Genomic DNA, 19,229 nt, shown 5'->3' on the forward strand with positions numbered 1-19,229 from the left:
TTTGGCATCCGAGGATAGACCTACCCTCAAGGCTATCTTAGTGCATTTTCGAGCCCTTCTTCTGCAGATGCTACAGTTCAACAGAGTTCAGTTTTAGGGTCACAATTACCTGGAAAATAACAGATGCCACAAGAATGTTGACTAAGCAAGTCAATATGGAAGAGAAAAAACCGTGTTGAGCCAGGGGTTGGGTTGGGGGTCAGACTCCCCATCCCCACAGGGGGATTTGCTACCTGTGTGAGCCCCCTGAGCCCAGGCTGGGTTCTAAAGTCCTCCCAGGCTCTGTCTGACCCCTATGACCTCTCAGGGTGGGCCCCAACTGTGGGAAAGAGGCACCCACGCCAACGTGATAAAGGAAAGTAGCATCCACACCCTCTGGAGCTCACAGGAAAGGAATAAACGTCCGTAAAATGTCTGTTTTTACAGAAATGATGCTGAGATGCAGTTTTTCTTGCCTATCCCGAGCGGCCACATAGGGGGCTGTTCTGGGCGGGGCCTCAACCTGCCTTCCAGTGTGTGCCCTGGACTGGGCTCAGCCTAGAGGAACCAGGTCCATCCGTCCTGCATCTGATGTGGGTGGTCTGCGTGGGTGTAGCAGGAGCCAGAACATTCTGGAGAAAGGATGATCCAAGGGACCCTTTGGTGGTGAGGCAGTCAAGGAGAAGCAAGACAACTGCCCAGGCCCTCCCCCAGTCCCGAGTGTGACCAGATGGATGAGCCCGAAGCAATGAGTGGGTGAGCCTGGGGAGGATGCAGAGGGGAGTCTGCAGGGGCCATAGGCAGGAGACAGAGGTGCCCGCGGAGCCAGGCTGGGCTTGAACGTCCCTCCTGCAACTCTGGTTCAAAGCAGCTGCATCTTGAGGGTGGGCACCAGGAAAAGAGACGCTTGAGTTGTGCATTCCCATGGAAACCAGCCTATGAACTTTATCAAAATACTTACGTCTTTGGGTAGGAAATAAGTACTCATGTCCATCTAATTCTGAAGGATGCTTTCAGCACCTCAGCTTTATTTCAGTGGTATAAAAGTATACATGTGGGAAGAGGGGTTTAATTCCCATGGATTGATTTTTTTTTTGGTATTGATTTTTAACTTCACTAATTAGGACTTGACTGTCTCATATTTAAGGCAACTTTAAAGGTGGGCTGGACCAACACTTCTCTTTTCTTAGCAAATCCTCTATAGACAGAAACGAGATTCCACGAGGAGATTTAAATTCTTAGACACAAACTAGTTCAATGCTTTCAACCACCAGAGAGGCTCCACTGACATAGATCCCAAATGTGTGTTAATTAAAATATATCCTTTTCCTGGCTTTTAATTCTGATTAAAGCTAGTCTCCTAAGGATTTCTGCCAAGTCATGCTCTGACGGCTTGTGCTTAAAGTACAGGCCCACCCGGCAGGTTTTACTGGTTGTTTTTCTTTCTTTTTCTTTTTTTTTTGCTGGTTGTTTTTCAATCAGCACTCTCCCTTTCCTCCTAACAAAACCCCTCATTTTTAGTTGTGCCTATTGCTGCCCAACGGAACGATGGCATTTCCCAGCCTCCCGGTAGCTGGGTGTGCCAAGAAGCAACAGGGTGTGAGACTTTCACAAAGTCTCAGTGTAAGGAAGGGGCCTACTCTTCTTTTCCATCCTGCTGCCTGGACTCAGGAGGTGATGGCAGGAACTTAGGCAGCCATCCTAGACTGTGCGGAAACATGTCAAAGATGGAAGAAGAGCAAGCGAGAAAAGGCCAGGTCCCTGATGACTTTTTGGGGCTGCCATACATCCCAGAATCGCCTTCCCATGGATCTCTTTTATGGAAACATGAATAACCTTATTTGGGCCACAAGGACTCTGATGTTTCATTCCACACAACCAAACCCAATCTTAACTGATATACCCACTGCCCTGAGCACAGTTTCAAACTGGGAAGCATAGGAGGAGCCCCAGCAGCAGCAGCAGCTCAGGCCTTGGAGTCAGCCAGACAGACCCACAGAGAACAGTCAGTCTCCCAGTGTCTGCCCTGAGTTCTCATGCTGGAAAAGGTGGCTGGGGGAGGGGCAGGCTTTACAAGGGAAGACTGAGAGCGCACTTGAGTTTGAGGGGAGCTGTCAGACACCCAACTGGCAGGCAACAGATAAGAGTCTGGAATCTCAGGGTAAGGTTTAGGCTGGAGATGTAAGTTCCAGAAATGTTGGGGGGGGGGGGGGAAGAGGGAGATGGTTGTTTATCAAACCATGTGACAGCAGGAAATCTCCCAGGGAGGGGATGGACAGCGGTGCTTCCAAGGACTAAGTCCCGGGCTCTAGTGTTAGGAGGTCGGGAAGCAGCCATGGGGGGGTGGGGGTGGGAGGCGGAGTACAATCCTTTCCCAGCAAGTGAGGAAGCTGTGTCCAGGAGCTGGGCACTCTCTGGTCACCTGCTGCTGACAGTTCAAGAAGGACATGCGGCTGAGCTTTGCTCACTGGGTTTAGGAAAAGGGTCAAAGATGACTTGGATAAAGAGCCTCGGAGGAGGGGTTGGGTGAAAATCTGATTGGAGTGGGTTCAGGAGAGAAGAGGCTGAGAGGAACTGGAGATAAGAAACAACTCCAGGTTGTCACGTACTCAAAAACCGACATGGATGACCACCAGCACACAGGGAAACCCTGCACGCCCGCCCTCCCCAGACTTGAATGGAATAGTGGGTCTGGGAGTCCAGACCATCTGAGCACCTGGCCCCTAGGCCAGTGGCAACATGAGCAGCAGAGAACACATTCTCTGTCAAAGGAGGCGTTATTCCCTTTCCCGCACCCTAAACCTGCACATTTCACAACACCCAGAAAAATGGTGCTGGGTTGGGGCAGGGAAAGTACCAGGGTAGGCGCAGGCAGGGCACACCTGCCCTTCCTCTGTATGCCCCTCCTACAGCCAGAGCACGGCAGCCTCTCCATGCCTCAGTTTCCTGGGCTGACAATGGGAATTTAAAGTGAGACCACATACTTGTTTCCAGTTGTCTGCTGGGCACATAATAGGTTCTCAGATTTTGGCGATTGTTTTTATGGATCCAAATTAGGGCACCGTTGGGGAAAGTAGTGAATACGGGCGAATATCTTGTTTAAAAGTACCGGTTATTGTGGCGATAAAAACACAAAAACCAAAAAAAAAAAAACCACCAAAAAAACCCCACCGTTAACTTTAATCCAAGGGCTGGGAAGATCAAACAGGTGGTTAGCGAAAGCAAAAAGATTCGGGAAGCAAGGACGACGGAACTGGCCTCCAGGTGGTGGGAAGGTGCGGGTGCTGAGGGAACGGGCCTCGCCCCTCCATTTGGGTCCCACTTCTTCCCTCCCTCGTACCTGCCGGCGGGCTCCGTTGGCGCTCCTGCACCTTCCTTCTCGTCTTCCCACGCCGGGGCTGCCAGGCCCAGCGGACGCCAGGGGACTAGGATACCTGGGAGGGTCCCCTACTTCGCACCTGCTCCGCCTGGATTCCGCAACCACCCGGAGGGGGGGAACCGTGGGGGGTGGAGTGCCGTTTGGGCGGCGTCGCCTAGCAACCAGCGACTAGCTCCGGCGCCGTCGGCGGGAAGACTACAATCCCTAGAATGCACAGCGCCCGCGGCACAGCAAAGAACACCGCGCGCAGGGCCCCGCCCCCCGCAATGCCCGTCGGGACTTGTAGTTTTCCAGCCCCTCCAGGCGCACGGGTCGCCCTCGGGCAGTGAGCCTGCCTCGGGCGGGGCGCGGCGCGGCGCGGCGCGGCGAGCGGATTGGGCAGCCTCTGCGGCGGGTGGCGGGCAGGGGGCTCGAGGGCCTCGGCGCATGTGCAGCGCGGGGCGGCGGGGGCCAGCCCAGGCGCCGGGTGTCAGCGAGCCGCGAGGAGCGGGTGCCCCGTGCCGCGTCAGCCCGTCCGCCAGCCGCTGTCAGCGGGTCTGCGCCGCGCGCCGCTCGCGGAGCATCTCCAGGCCGCGCACCTGCACGCGCACCTGCCCGCCGCCGGCCAGGCGCCCCGGGACCGCCCGCCGCAGCCGGGCCCGGGCGCAGCGCGGCGGAGGGAGGGCCGCGGGGCGGGCCGGGCCGGCGCGGCGATGATGCACAGGTTCCGAAAGTGGCTGTACAAACCTAAGGTGAGCGGCCCCGTCCGGCCCGCCGGGACAGACCCCTCTCGCACCCCGCCACTGCACTGACCGTCGCCCTCACCCTGCGGCGGGTCCCCGTTCCGGCCAAGCGAGGACGGTGTGTCCAGGAGGGGAGCCCCATCCCGGTCAACGACGAACCCTTCCGCGCTCACGGTCGGGCTTGGGTGCACTTCCCCCACCTCCGCCCGCGGCCAGAGTGGCCCCTCTCCTTCCCCATCCCTGTCTTGCTCGCACCTGGCGGCCCCGCCCCGCAGCCCAAAGCAGACCTCTACTTCTGGGCCCGGAAGGACCTTTCCATCCTCGCAGTTACACTGATGTGACGCGCTCATTCCCCTCTGTCTCCCACCGCCCGCATTGTCCTGGGCCCGGAATGTACCTCCCCACCTCCCTCTGCTCTCCGGGGCAGACTCCTCCCCACTTCCCCTAGGTTCTGGAGAAAACCCCATTTTCTTCTCTCGGGGCCCCTGTGTCCAGAGCGGATTCCCATCCGCCGTCCAGCCCTGCCTTCGCGAACCAGGACCGACCCGCGCTCTGGCCAGTGGCGTCCCCATCCTTGTCCCATGCCCACCCGTGCTGTCCCGCAGCAGGACAGGTGTCCTGCCCAGTGTGGGAGGGCTGAGCGGACGAAAGTGCGCACCCCCAACCCCCCGCGTGGCGCACACCCTCGGCGCGAGGTCGGGGTCGGGGTCTGGGTGGCGCGCCCCGCGTCTCGGCGGCTGCGCAAGTCGCACTGCGGGCGCTGCGTCCTCGCCGCCCGCCCGGGCTCGTGTCAGCTGCGGCCGGAGCGGGCCAGGGTAGGCTGTGTCCCGGAGCCGAGCGCAGGGTCCTGGGCGCATCCTCTGCGTCCGGGGCCGGCGCAGCGGAAGGGCCCCGGCGCCCAGGTCTTGGTTGGGGAGTTGCGGCTCGGGTGGGGTCACCGCACGACCAAAGGGCGCCCTCGGACATCCGAGGCCGCGAAATTGCTGACGGACCCAGGGAAACCGCCCCTCCCCCAACCCTCTCCCCAGGCGGACCGCTTTTCTGGACTCCCCTTCGCAGCTCCCCTCCCCCACCGTGGGTGGTCGCTCTGGGTGGGGGGTTTCCTCAACTTCGTGTCCTCCTGGTGCGGGGAGGCAGCAGGTCCGTTTGGAAGACGGGCACCCGGGGTCCTGGAGCGAGCTGTGACCTGGAGGGCTTCGGACCTCCGCGGTGGGAGAATTCTCCCAGGGAGTGTTGGGTTGAGGGCTCAGATGCCTGGTGCCGGCCTTGGCCTCACCCAGCGGGGATTCGGGTTCTTTCGTTCCAGGAGCACCCCACTCGATCTTCCTGTCATGGAACAGCTACTTATTGGTGGTGGTGGCTCCCGGCCGCGACCCTGGTGGTGGCGACCCTGGTGCTTCCCGGCCCCGCGTGTGGTGTGGGGCCGCTCGCTGCCCTTGGCTGCCTTCCTTCTGCCTGGCCCTCTGCCCCTCTTCGGGCTCAGTCCCCCAAGGCGGCTCAGTCCTGCCTGCTGGCTCTGTGTAGGTTGCCAGGGGGAGGTGGCAGGCAGCCTCTGCAGGGGAGCAGCTTTCTGTTTGTGTGACTTTTGTCAGCAGTTAAGGAAAAACTAAGTTCACTTGTCAAAAGGTCATGGGAGGCGGGGAGGGCAGCAGCATTATTTTGTCAATGGCAAATGGCCAGGTAGAAAGGAAATGTATCATAGGTCAAGTAACATTGTGGAATCTCAGGAAACACTCCGGCGGGGTCCTGGGGCTCTGCCTCCTTTGTCCAGGCACCTTGTTTCCAGGATCGCCTCACTGTTATGTTGCTGGAAGGGAAGGAGAAGAACTGTGGACTGTGTCATCACTAGCTGGGTAACTTCAGAGACCATGCCTGTTTCGGTTTAGGGAAAATCTTTAAAAGTGGAAAATGATACTGTTCTTGAGGTTGTGCCCCAGAGCGGAGAACTGAGCCCCTCCCTCCGTTTCCCTCTTTAGCAGGCTGCCGCCCTTCCAAGCTCCAGGGGCTGACCTGTGCGAGGTGGACAGTCGGTGAATTAAGCAATCCCAGTGCTTCGGCCCAAAGCTATACGCTTTAGGAGATGGGAGGGGATGGTGTTCCATCTGATCCTCTCCTTTTCTTCCCTGTCATCTCTCGTCATGTTGTCTGATACTTGTCCCTGATCCCTGGGCTCGAGACACATCTGCATCTGAGGTCTTTGTGTCTGGTGTGGCATTTTCTGGGCGCGGTGCCCTGCGGTCTGTCAGTCTGACGCTGGGCAGTCCCTTGTTTGAGATCTATCTTTGGAGTTAAATATCTTGATTGTTTGAAGGGTTGGGGTATGTTAGGTCACCCCAGTAGCTTTTCACGTTTCAAAGCGAAGCTCCGATTTTTGCTGGGGATCATGAATGGAATTGTGTGCGTCCTCATCCTGTCTAATTTAACACATTTCGACACAAGTCCTGGTTGGGTTCCGGGCCTGGAAGAGTTGACGTTTTGAGTGTGAGCTGGGGGCGACTGTCGCCGGCAGTCAGGATTTTTTTCACTCTTGTGTTTAGATAGATATACAATTCAAACTGCATTCTTGATTTAATCCCTGCTTTGGTTTAAAACTGAACACTGAACGTCTTGTTCATTACAGTGCAGTGGAAAATGTTCTGAAACCAAAAATATTCATTGTTCTAGTAACTCTAAGAAGCACTTGGAAATGCTTTAAAAAATTCTTATCTGACACGATAATTTTCATATCTGAGTCGTTAATAACTGCCTAAGTTGAGTAAAAGAATAAGTCTGATGTATAACACAATAGTTTAACATTAAAATGACATTTGCAGGCTCTCACACTTCCATTTATTTTCTTGAAGGCAGTCCTTTAAACACCACGTTGATTTTTCTTCATGCAAAGCATTCAGGATCTGTGAGTCTTATCGGGGCTGCATGGTGCCTGGCGAAGGCTGTGTGTGGGAAGCGTATCCGCCTGCTCTGTTTTGTGATGGTGCTGAAATACTTTTTCTGCTTTTGTTTCGGGAAAGCCTTTCCAAGAAAGAGTTAACTTTAAAGGGTGAAAACAGTTGGCATCTTCATGTGAAACAAAAATATCAATACTTGTGTTTCCAGCTGGGTTATCACTTTCTTCTTGAAACCTGGTGACTGTGCCGAAGGGTGAAATCTGGCTTGAGGGAAGGGAACCTTTGACTGGACCGGGCTGGGATTTCTTTTGCCATCTTCACAGAGCATGTGAATTAATGGCACAGGATGACTTTGTGTTTTCCACCTTTGAGGATGCATTGATGGGTGGGTGGGTGCTGCTGTCCTGCTGAATGGGGACCACCACATGCTGGGTGACGGCCACCCTCAGCCATGCTGTCCTTACAGAGCTCTGTCTGAGCCCCATGCCAGGCAGACACTGTTCTGGGGTTGGGATTCTAGTGTTAACTTCTAGCGTGGCTGTTAACTGATTTATTTCCAGCCGATGAACTCCAAGTGCCCAGCTGCGGCTGCGGCTGTCCTTGCAGTAGCATGTCTCTCTCTGAGGTGAGCTACTGGAAAGCCAGGGTTCCAGAAAGCCTGGCCGCAGAGGTGATGCCAGGGGCAACTCCCTCTCCTGGTGGGTGCCTGGCAGGGACTGGGGCTCTGGAAGTCCTGGGGATGCTTGGCAATGCTGAGTCAGAGCAGGCGTGGCTGGTCCAGCACACCCCGCTCTGCCCTGAATTCAGAAGGCACTGGGGCCCCTCCCTCCCTGCTGCCAGTTCTGGCTGCCCCTCCACCCCTCCCAGAACTCTCCCTTCAGATGCAGCAGCCTTATTACTGTGCGTACATGGGAGACTCTGAGTCCACCTGGTTCTGAAGCCTGGTGGGCAGTGACTCAGCAGGGGCTCACGGCTCGTTCCCTAGGCTTGGCTGTGTTTGTCTTTGTGGCTGGGGGAGAGTGTGTGGGGCCTTAACGTCTAGCCCCAATTGGCATTTGCAGGGCAAGTGAGAGGCTGAGCTTCAAACAGATGGTGGGCATTAGTGTCTCTGCCAGCTCTGCTGCCATCGCCCAGGGGTCTGTGCTGTGCAGTCAGAGCAGTGGGTTTCCGGCAAATGTATGACACAGTTTCTGTTAAATGGGCGAGTCATAGACAGGGAGTTTTAAGCCTCATCTAGTGTATCTGGTCTTGGCGTGGCAGGGAGGGAGCCAGGGCCTTGGCGTACTGCCCCCCACTCGGAGCGGGAAGCCTGTGGGGTAATTTCAGGATGTCTTAGTGCCTCTCCTAAAGCTGCAGCAATTCCCAGAACAACAGATATGCTTGTTTTAAGTGTGTGGAAGTGCACGTCTAAGAGTCCTAAGTGACCTAATGGTCATCTGGCCGTGGTTTTCTTGTTTGCGCTGACAGCACTGTGTAGCCACAGTCCTTAAGTGGTGTGCTGTGTGGCCCCTGCGAAGGTGCGTGGCGGTCAGCTGCTTCCCGTTCAGACAGTGAATACCTGGGATGCTGCGGGCGGGGTTGAAGCTTTTTCCCGTTCTATCTGCTGCCTGCCATGGTTCATGTGTCTAAATGGTGTGCAGCTGCAGGCATGGCGGCAGCGGCTTCCATTCCAGGGCCTGGGTGAGAATCCTCACTCACACCCTGGGCCTCAGTTTCCCTGTCTGTCAGTGGGGGTGATGGGACCTGCTGTGTGGAATTTGAGGAGACCATCTCTATCCGAGGCTCATGGTAGAACCTCAACAAATGACTGCTGTTGTTACCAGTGGACCGCGCAGAGGGCGTGCACTTAATACAGAACTAAACGTGGGGTATTTTATGGAGTCCCAGAGGCCATCGCAGCTTCCAGTTACTTCTACCAGGTCATTTTGAGAGTCAAAGTGTCTCAACAGGGTCATCCCCTCACCTCTTTTTGGTGGCGTGTCAGGTGCTTGGGTTTCGGGAACAAACCCTGACTCAGGACTCCTCAGGTGTTCTGATGGGCTGGGTGACAAGCTGCAAACAGTAGTGACAGGGATGAATAATAACAGTCTGCCTGTATGGGAAGCAGTGGGGCTCCGGTGTCAGGCCCAGCCCTCAGGCCTCTCAAGCCACCCTCCTGTGGCTGTGCCCATGTCCCCTATTCCTTGGCTGGAGGCTCAAGATCCAAGAGAGGACTCCAGGGCCATGGGTGGTGAAGGTGCCAGGGGAAAGGGGCTGGCATAAATGACAGCTTGGGGATAGACCTTTGTTGGTTAAGCCACTGAGGTTTGGGGTGCTTGTTAGCGTTCAGACTATCCTAATGTATCCTGTTTTACAGACAAGGTCTCAGAGGGCGGTGTGAACTGGTTGGAATCTTCACAGCCAGGAAGAGGCAGGATGGGGTTTCAACTCAGGTCTGTACACCCCAGACTGGAGTCCATGAGCACCACCGACCTGGCAGAGTTTCCTTCGGGGCGGAACTGGTGCTGTCATCAGTTTTTATAGGAGTTTCATTTGGTGAAACAATTACTTTTGTACTTTTCACAGTTGGATTGCAAAGGAACTTAGATAGTGATGGGCAATTCAAGTGTTTGAAGGAGGAAGACAAAAATGAATGGATTTTTAAAAACTGATCTGAATAGATTAAGCAGAAGTAGAATAGAACATTTCATATTATGGTAATTTATGTAGAGCAGTTGGTTAAGATGAATGGAATGGTTTTTTCCTTCTTACAGTAAGCATTATGAAACTCTCCCATTTCTCATTGTTTTCGTGCTGGGTAAGCTGGGGGTGTTGGGGGCACTTCAAGTGGGGCTCCCTTCATGGCTGAGGGGGGTCCTTCGAGCTCTGCCTGGGGGGCTCTGTAAATCTCTGCTGTGGTAGGGTTTGCTTCAGCTGACGCTTTTTCTCTGACCGTGCCCCCCCCCCCCACCGTGGCACATGGGTTCTTGGGGAAAATGGGTTAGCACTGTGGGATGGTGTCTTCGGGCAGTCATTTTTTTCTTTGGATTTGTAGTTTTTGAGAATGTTTCCAATTGTTTTTCAGGTTATTAGAATTACTGAAAAGTCTAAAAGGAGAATCAACTACTTAAATGTCAGACGCATTTAAAAATTGTACGCCCATGTTCACAACAATGTTATTCATAATAGCCAGAAGGTGGGAACCGCCCAAATATGCGGCAACAGTGAATGAGTAAATAAAATGCGGTCTGTCCACACAATGGAATATTACTCAGCCACGAAAAGGAATGAAACACGTGCTACAACACAGATACGTGTGCATACGTGATGCTAAGTGTAAAGATGCCAGACACAAAAGGCCACATTCTGTGTGATGCCATTTATATGAAACGTCAAGAATGGGCAAATGCATAGAGACAGAAAGTAGGTACGAGGCTGGAGCTGGGGAATGAGGAATGACAGCTAAGAGGTGTGGCGTTTCCTTCTGGGGCAAGGAAAAGAGAGAGGTGATGGTTGGACAACTTTGTGAAAGCACTAAATGCCATTGACTTGTACACTTTCACATGGTTAGTTGTATGTTATGTGAATTTCTCCTCAGTTTAAAAAACGGAATTTTAATGTTTTTTTGAGTGTGTTTTTTTTTTGAGAATTACAGCATTTTTTGAGATATTCAAGGGAGAAGAAATTTTGCAGCTGAGTAAAAAGATGTCAGGGCTGTGTCTCTGGAGGGGCCTGGCGCCTCGAGGCCCCACCGGGAGGCTGCACAGTGTCACTTCCACTGATCCACAGGGCCAGCCCCCGGTCTCCGGAGGGCTGTCAACGCTGCCCCCTGGTGGTGGATGGGACATGGCATCCAGGGGCGCCTTCCTGGTGGTGGCCCAGGGCATGCTATGGGGGGGGGGGGGGGTTTGGGGGTGTGGAAGGGGGACTGTGGGGCCAGGGCTGAGTCTGGGGTCAAGCTGAGGGCGTCAGGGGCTTCACTCATAAAGCTGTGCCCTCGGTGATGGGCTGAGAAAACACGACATGACACTTTGTTCCTGGTTGGTGCTGAGTCATCTGGGAGCTTGGCAGATAAAAATGCGAGTAAAACACCTTGTAGGTGGAGTTCACAGTGAGAAGTTACACAGTTCATGCGAAAGTGGTTTCCCTGAGCAAGAGTCAGCAAACAACAGCGTGGACAGGACCGATGACGGAGAGATGCTGGCACGCAGGTTTAGGACAATCCAGGAGACGGGAGACAGAACCACGGGGTGACACCAGCCCCTTGTAAACAAGAGCCAAATGGAACTCTTAGAGATGAAACGGTCACTGAATTTACCAACTAAAAGCGAACACCCGCCCTGAGGAATGCGTGCAACAGCTGGAGGGCTGGAGGAGGTTGCCCAGCGTGCCACCCTGGAGGGAAAGGCAGCCTGAGAGGTTTGCACCCGGTGGGGTGGGCTGGGGGTGGGGGGTGTCCTAGGGGCATCTGATGGGACCTCAAGGCCGAGAGACAGAGAGGAAGGAGAGGCTGCTTTCAGCTCATGGCTGAGTTTTCCTGAGTTGCTGTTGTGTTGGGGTCCAGTGAGCCTAGGTCCCCAGCGGGATACGTGGCACTAAATACAGCCGGACACATCGGCGTGAACCTGCAGACACCAACCTCTGAGGGGCGTCCCGGAGACCTCGCTGCATGGGCTACAGGCTGAGGACTATGGAGGGAGGCCAGGTGGTGTCCTGGGCTTAGCTGGGCTGCTCCCTGCAGGGGAGCGTGAAATGGAAGACCATTGCAGAGAAGATGAAAAGTCTCCACCCCAAATCCTTGAAGAAGTGCTGGGAAATGAACTCAGGCCAGAGAATGGGTGCTCAGGAGGTGGGAGGGGGAGGCAGGAGGCAGTGGTGGGATGTGGGCTAGTCGAGGTAGCGAGGTAGCGGTTACTGCACAGGGGACCAGGACAGTGATGGGGCCAGAGGAGCCCCAAAGCAGGGGAGCGGGGCCCTAGGCAGGATCACCAGGAGTGGTCCTCAGGTGTCTGGTGGTTGGATAAGGGTGACGTGCTAGCTGACTTCAGACTGGGAGTTAAGGGTGTGAATTAACCCAGGGTGAACACTAGGGTGACGGGGACAGAATGAGTAACTTCTGGACCAGGGAGGGAGAAAAGAATAAAGAGGACGGAACCGGTCCAGCCAGAGCGGGAGAAGAGGGAAAGAAACACAGTAAATTAGAAGCAAGAAATAAAGCTGTAGAAATAATCACACACATATTGATGGTCTCAGACAACGTAAATGGAGTGAGCCCGCTCGGGGCCTGGGATGCACAGGGTGGCCCCCTGTGGGACCGAGCCCCAGTGAGGCTGTGGTAGGACTGCAGGTCCTCCACTCTGCCCCGTAGTGACGGCTTCTCCCATTCCTGTGTCGCTGGTGCACACACATGCTGGGGCTCTGGCAGTGGCTGCTTTCCGACCCATAAACACTCCCAGACTAGGAACCAAGGCCCAGAATTCCTGTCTCGGGTGCACCATCTAGAGCCTGTGTCCACACCTGTGCCATTGGGCCCCAGGGGTGGGCCAGGCGGGGGCTCCGGCAGCGTCTGGGGCCTATCCAGTGTGCAAGGCATGGGCGGCCCTACCATAGCACCCTGGGAGAGCATGGACTGGGCCATGGGGTGGCTGCGGGGACCCCGGGCCAGGTCTGATGTGCCACCCCAGGAGGGCCCCAAAGAGTGGCTTATCAGGCGGAGAAGGGGCTTTACACAGTCTGAGAACCCCGACTCCTCTGTCACAGATGGGGAACACCTGGAAGGGAGGGTGCCAGAAGTGAAAGGCCATGCAATGGCAAGGCCTCATCGCAGCGCGACAGGCTTGTGTCACACTAAGCCACATGCAGTGGGTCCCCTTCCAGGCGCCTGAGTTAGGTGGTGGTCTCTGTGTCAGTGTCCCAGTAACAGGGGCGTCCAGCGGTTTTGCAAGATGTTGCCACTGAGGGAGCCGGAGTGAGGGACACAGGACCCCTCTACTATTTCCCGTGACTGCACGGGGATCTGGTTACCTCAAAAGAAAAACTGTAAAAGAAAGCTTAGCCTTTAAACAGTGTTACTGACGTATACTTGACTAACAATAGACTACACATATTTAAAGTGGGCAGCTGGGAATGTTTGACATTTGTAGTCGCCTGTGGAGCCATCACCGTAGTGGACAGTGAACATAATCACCACCCCAAATGTACCCCTGGACCCCCTCCCCTCCCGCCTCTCACCTGCCCCCACCCCGAACGAATGCTGGCCTGCTTTCTGTCTCTATGGATCAGTTTAAGCTTTTTGTAAAAACAGGAATGGCCTGGGATGGCTGGTTGGCTCAGTTGGTTAGAATGCAGTGCTCGTAACACTCAGGTCGCCGGTTTGAATCCCACATGGGCCAGTGAGTGGTGCCCTCCACAACTAGATTGAAAACTACGACTTGACCTGAAGCTGATGGGTCCTGGAAAAACACACTGTTCCCCAATATTCCCCAATAAAAATTAAAAAAAAAGAAAATCAATTAAAGAAACAGAACAAAACAGGAAGGGTGTCTAACCGTGTAACCAAAGACAGCTTTGAGGACCTCCAACCCTGTCATGGGGACGACTCAATGCTGGAATTGCTGAGACTTGCAAAGTGCAACAAAAGGAGCTTTTAGAAAGTTCTGTTAGCAGTGGGATGACGGTTAAAGAGGGGAATGTGGGCTGAATCGTGTCCCCCAAATTCACATGTGAAGAACCCCCCCTGGAGATGGCCTTTAGGATGTAACTCAGGTTAAATGTGGTATTCAGGGTGGGGGGGCCTGATCCACTAGGACTGTGTCCTTATAAGAAGAGACACCAGCGAGTTCTCTGCTACGTGAGGTCACAGTGACAGGGTGGCCATCTGTAAGCTGGAGGTGGCCCCTGCCAGCAGCTGACTGCTGGCCCTCTGATCTTGTACTCCAGCCTCCAGAACTGTGAGACAATAAGTGCCTGTTGTTCCAGGCCCCTGGCCTGTGGTGTCCTGTGATGGCAGCCCAAGCAGACTGACGTGGAGAGGGTGGTGTTGACATTACAGTAGTTAAGTGACCACTCCTGCTGTGAAGGAGCACAGGCTCGTTAAGGGGTCTGTAGTCCTGGCCTGTCTGGGTTTCCGGAGGCCGTGCTCTGGGACAGCGACCCGTATCCACGGGGTCACCCACGTCTCAGCAGCTGCGCCAGCTTCTCTCTGTGGTGGTGAGAGTGGTCCAGGGGAGGGACAGTACTCCAAGAGAGCGCGGGGCCAGCCCAGAATCACACAGTAATGCCGGCTACGTTCTCTCGGTCTCAGCAGGTCACGGGCCAGCGCAGACCCAAGAAGACGGGAGAGGCTCCATCTCCAGGTGGGAGGAGAGGCCTGAAGCACACGGTGGGGGGTTGTAGGTGCGTCTTCGTGGCTAGTCTCCTCCCTGCACTGCATTTCACCCCCTTTATATACTGGACCTCACCCCCTTGGCCTGTTCAGTGTTGTTCCGTGTCCTACACCGGTCTCTCCCAGTCTTCTAGATCATTCCCCTGGAGATGAAACCTGCTGTGCCCTCCTCTCTCTGGAACAGCAGCCAGGTCACCCCCTGCCCCCCTGACTTGCCGTCTTGCTGGAGCTCCACCTCTGTGGCCCCCGGATCCCTCCGCAGAACCCAGTCCCTGAGCCGCTCCCTCCTCGGGCCCTGTAGCTGTTGTCCTCGTCTCCTCAACCCCTTCTTTCCCTGGTTTCGGGACACCACACTCCTGGGCTCTGTCCAGTCTCACTAGCCGCTTCTCCCTTCTTCAGCCTCCACGAGTAAGTGCACCCCTCTGCTTGGCCTCTCTCCACCCTCCTGACTCCCTGACGTGGCAGCCATCCTGCCGGTCACGCAGCTCGCAGCCCTGACCGCTGCTGGGTGCTGGACACCCTGGCATGTCCGTCTCACCACCTGGACGTGAGGCTGCTTTCCCGCCCTCCCCATCCTTCCCATCTCTGTCACTTGAGCTTCCAGGCCACACCGGAAATCAAGGTGACTGTCCTCCGGGTTTCTCCCTGTACGTCCCCACCTTCAGCCAACCCTGCAGACACATTTCCAGGAGTGCACTGTGTTTCAGCAGCATTGTCCTCTTAGCCAGTGATGGAAGCAACCCAAGTGCCATTGATGGGTGGGTGGGTAGGCAAAATGTGGTACGGATATCACTCAGCCTTAAAAGAGGGAAATCCTGGGACCAGCCTGGTGGCTCAGGTGGTTGGAGCTCCATGCGCCTAACTCTGAAGGCTGCCGGTTCAATTCCCACATGGGCCAGTGGGCTCTCAACCACAAGGTTGCCGGTTCAACTCCTCGAGTCCCGCAAGGGATGGTGGGCTCCGCCCCCTGCAACTAAGAGTGAACACGATACCTTGAATTGAGCTGCCTCCCGGATGGCTCAGTTGGTTGGAGCGCGTCCTCTCAACCACAAGGTTGCCAGTTCAATTCCTCGAGTCCTGCAAGGGATGGTGGGCTGTGCCCCCTGCAATTAGAAAATGGCAACTGGACCTGGAGCTGAGCTGCGCCCTCCACAACTAAGACTGAAAGGACAACAACTTGAAGCTGAATGGCACCCTCCACAATAAGATTGAAAGGACAACTTGACTTGGAAAAAAAGCCTGGAAGTACATACTGTTCCCCAATAAAGTCCTGTTCCCCTTCCTCAATAAAATCTTTAAAAAAAAAAAAAAAAGAGGGAAATCCTGACACATGCTACACCATGGATGGACCCTGAGGGCACGGTGCTCAGTGAAGTAAGCCAGTCACAGGAGGACAAATATGCATGATCCCGCTGACGAGGTACTTAGAGCAGTTAAATTCACAGAGACAGGAAGTAGATGGTTGGTGCCGGGAGCGGGGAGTTGGGAGTCGGTGTTTCATGGGGACAGAGATTCAGAAGATGGAAAGCGTCCTGTTGTAATGGTGTGATGGCTGGCCGTACAGCAGTGTGAGTGTACCTAACGCCACTGAACTGTGCGCTTAGAAATGGTTACGATGGTAAGTTTTATGTTATGTGTGTTACTGCGATTTAAAATAATCAGTAATAAAAGAATGTTTCTGGGAAACGACCCTCTCTGACATCTCCGTGTCCAGCCACCATCCTCTCTCTGGGTCACTGCAGGAGCACCCAGCTGGTCCCCTCTCTCTCCCCTCACCCTACCCCACCCCAGGCTGTTCTCATTACGGCAACTGGCCACTCACTGTCCCACAAGGCTGCATGTCAGCAGTGCTGGGGTTGAGACACCTGCTGTCACCTAGAGGGCCCCTCCTCGGCCTCCCCCTGCTGCACGGCCATCCCGTATCCCGTGTTCTCCTGTCACTAATGGTTACCTGGTGTGTGTGTTCACCTGCGGGGCAGCACTGTGTCCCCCGGCGCTGGGCCTGGCCATCTCTGCTGGCCTGCCATTCTTGGTGACTTTGGCTGCAGAAGAGCTGGGGTGGGAATAAATGTCAGGAAGCCCTGGCCCCAGGTTGATGACGATGAGGTGTCTCAACTCCAGCCAGTGCAATGGGACACCATCCACCGGAGCTCTGGGAACTGTGGGTCTCCAAACTTCGGAGGACGAGAGCCATGGATCAAGTGCTTAAGAAAAAGGCTTCCTTTTGCGTTTTTCATTGTCACCCGCTCTTGGAAAAGCAGCAGTGTGGTTAAGTAGTTTTCATGAACTGTTAGGCATTATGTCTGAATCTCTCTTACTAGCTTCTTAAAGTCTCGACCAAAGAAAACACTGAACCAGAGTTGCAGCTCCTTCTGACTCTACTCACTGTTGGCTCAGTGACAGTGACAGTGATTGGGGGCCGCAGACTGGGTGCGGCCGACTTCCAGGCCCCGGCACATGGGAACTTGGCCGTTTCGCACTGGTTAGAGGGTTACTCCCTTGGATGCAGGTGTTTCCAGTCCTTGAACAAAAGGGGCTTCACACCGGCAGCCTGCATGCACCCACGTCCATTTCCTGGGAGGAAGGGTCCTGCTTCTCCAGCTGAATGAGGTTGGGTTAGTAATGTGACGGTCAGAGAGCGCACAAGTGCTGGCCCTGCCCTTGTGTGGAAGAGATTTCCTGGTCTTTCATTGGCCGGTTCCCGCGGAGCACGTGCTCGGTGCCACCCGAGGCGCTGGGTGCCAGGTCTGCTGGAGGATGGGGCACAGTGACCGCCTGCTGGCACCACGGTTGATGTCCAAGCCAGGACACCTCTTACTTGAAACATCTACACCTGTGGCCAAGCCACCCAGCATGTGACTGGTCCCATGACTGCAGACCCTGTGTCACCACCATCTTGAGACTGTGAGCTGGAGCCTTTCCTTTGGTTAGAAAGATGGAGTTGGTGTGTTTCAGGCTGTGTGCACAGAGCTGGAGCCATTGTAACCCAAGCACAGGCCATGACCCGCCTCACACATCAAACACCTGTGGAGAGAAACTCAGGAGCCCAGTCCTGGGACAGGACCTCAAGTCCGTGGCGAGACCCACCTCATCCCACTCTGCTAGCTGCACAAAGACGGCCCCGGCCCTGGGATCTGAGACGTGGCTGCAGGTACATGGATTGGCGTGACTCAGAAATGCCACCAGTAGCAGGCAAATCACAGCCCCAAAGATGTGCACGTCTTAGTCCCTGGAGCCTGTGAATAGCTTAGGTTACATGTCGAAGTGGAGTGAAGGTTGCATGTGGAGCCAAGGTCACTAATCGGTTGACCTTGAAATGGCGAGATGGTCCTGGATTATCCCGGGGGCACGGTGACCACAGGGTCTTTAGTGGTGGAAGTGGGGAGATGAAGATGGTCAGGGAGAGCTGTGATTATGGAAGAACGTCTGAGAGATACACCACTGCTGGCTTTGAAGACAGAGAAAGGAGCCATGGATTGAAGAAAATGGTGGCCTCTAGACACTAGAAAAAACAAGGAAACTAGTGTCCCTGCCGACCCCTGGAGTTTAGACAGTGAGACCCATGCTGGAGTTCTGTCCTTCAGAACTCTAAAATAACACATTGGTTGTTTGAAGCTACTAAGTTTGTGGCGATTTGTTACAGCAGCAATGGGGAAGTAGTACCTGCCTCCTGGGACGAGTGAGAACGTGCATGAATCTGCTTGCATAATAGAAACCCGGAAGAATCCGGATGACCTGGGGGGGTGTGGCGGGACCCTGTGGGGCTCCACACCAGGGGCCATTGTAGCATAGTCACTCTGCAGGCAGAGTGCACAGGATGTGACAAATCAAAAGCGAGTCTCAAAATATCACATATGCATGACATCCTTTTTATAGAGTTAAAAACAACCAAAAATACATTTGAGGACCGCATATGGCAGCAACCAAGCTGCGTTAAAGGAGCCGTATGAGTCAGGATCTGGGGCGCAGGTCGCTTTGTGGGGACGGGGGAACGGGTTGGGGCCGTGGGTCACGTGTGGTATCCTATGCGAGGTGGCTGGTGGGCTCGTGGGTGCTTATGGCGCGATTCACAGTAATCATTGCGCCATTGAACTTTTTGCAGATTTGAGAAGTAGGGGTTTCCAGGGCTTGTGTGGCCCAAGGCCTGTGGTCTGTGTGGACTGGGTGCTGTGTGGCCCGTGGCCTGTGGTCTGGGTCTTGTGTGGCCTGTGGTCTGGGTCTTGTGTGGCCTGTGGTCTGGGTCTTGTGTGGCCTGTGTGGCGTGTGGCCTGTGGGCTGTGTGGCCTGTGGCCTGGCCCCTGTGTGGCCCAGGGCCTGCTGCCTCCAGAGAATTCCCAGCCTGGGGGTTTTAAATTAGTGTGGCCAATAGCATGTGTGAAACAGCACAAGCCTTTCATGTAGTCGAATTGCTCTGTGCTTAGCAAGGGGGAGGCACGTGTTCTGTGTGCAGAGGGGGAGAAGGAGAGTGGGGGCGTTTCCTGCAGGCTGTGAGATTTGGGGTGCCCTCCTCGGGGCTCTGCTGGTAAGCATCAATCTACTCGCCAGATCAGTAAGACGCTTTGGTGGCGAGAAGGACACAGACTTTGGTCCTTTGAGGGGGAGCTTTGCCGCTTTCCTTCCTTCCAAGACACTAAGAGTGAAAGAGCCATGGTTTTGCCTGGACCTGGAAAGAAGGGAAAAGCTTTTTCGTGGAACTCCAGGACCGGTTCCGTGTGGACACGTGTGTCTGCATTTCTGTAAATGCCTTAATCGAGGTTCCTGCTGAACTCAGCTTCAGGGCGGAGCTTCTGGGGGGCGTGGGGGGGGCGTTGGTCAGCACAGTGCATTCGGGGTCCTGTCAGCGCCCGGGAGTTAGCGCCCTCACTGCAGGGTAATGCCCTCTGACTTGCCTGTCAACA

General features: G+C 55.0%; 2 protein-coding genes across 11 annotated transcripts in view; one reads left to right on the plus strand and one right to left on the minus strand.

Moving 5' to 3' along the window:
- The window catches only part of CFAP99 (cilia and flagella associated protein 99), a 37,354-nt gene extending 32,627 nt beyond the window's left edge, over window positions 1-4,727 (minus strand). For 2 of the 7 annotated variants that reach the window (XM_088793298.1, XM_074320311.2), the window contains exon 1: window positions 4,163-4,727. In XM_088793298.1, coding sequence (XP_088649424.1) covers window positions 4,163-4,652 — 490 coding nt within the window. In that variant the 5' untranslated portion in view covers window positions 4,653-4,727. Of the gene's footprint in view, window positions 1-24; window positions 352-3,319; window positions 3,632-4,162 lie in introns of those variants that run through there. The other 5 variants (XM_088793301.1, XM_088793292.1, XM_088793293.1 and 2 more) reach the window with 5 other exon arrangements.
- The window catches only part of ZFYVE28 (zinc finger FYVE-type containing 28), a 71,735-nt gene continuing 56,334 nt past the window's right edge, over window positions 3,829-19,229 (plus strand). Inside the window, exon 1 of one of the 4 annotated variants that reach the window (XM_019711498.3) lies at window positions 3,829-4,089. In XM_019711498.3, the coding sequence (XP_019567057.3) occupies window positions 4,051-4,089 (39 nt within the window). In that variant the 5' untranslated portion in view covers window positions 3,829-4,050. Of the gene's footprint in view, window positions 4,090-4,637; window positions 4,896-19,229 lie in introns of those variants that run through there. The other 3 variants (XM_088793287.1, XM_088793280.1, XM_074320295.2) reach the window with 3 other exon arrangements.

The sequence above is a fragment of the Rhinolophus sinicus genome, chromosome 1 (genome assembly GCF_057876585.1).
Source record: "Rhinolophus sinicus isolate RSI-liver-muscle chromosome 1, RSI-T2T, whole genome shotgun sequence".
NCBI classification, from domain to species: domain Eukaryota; kingdom Metazoa; phylum Chordata; class Mammalia; order Chiroptera; family Rhinolophidae; genus Rhinolophus; species Rhinolophus sinicus.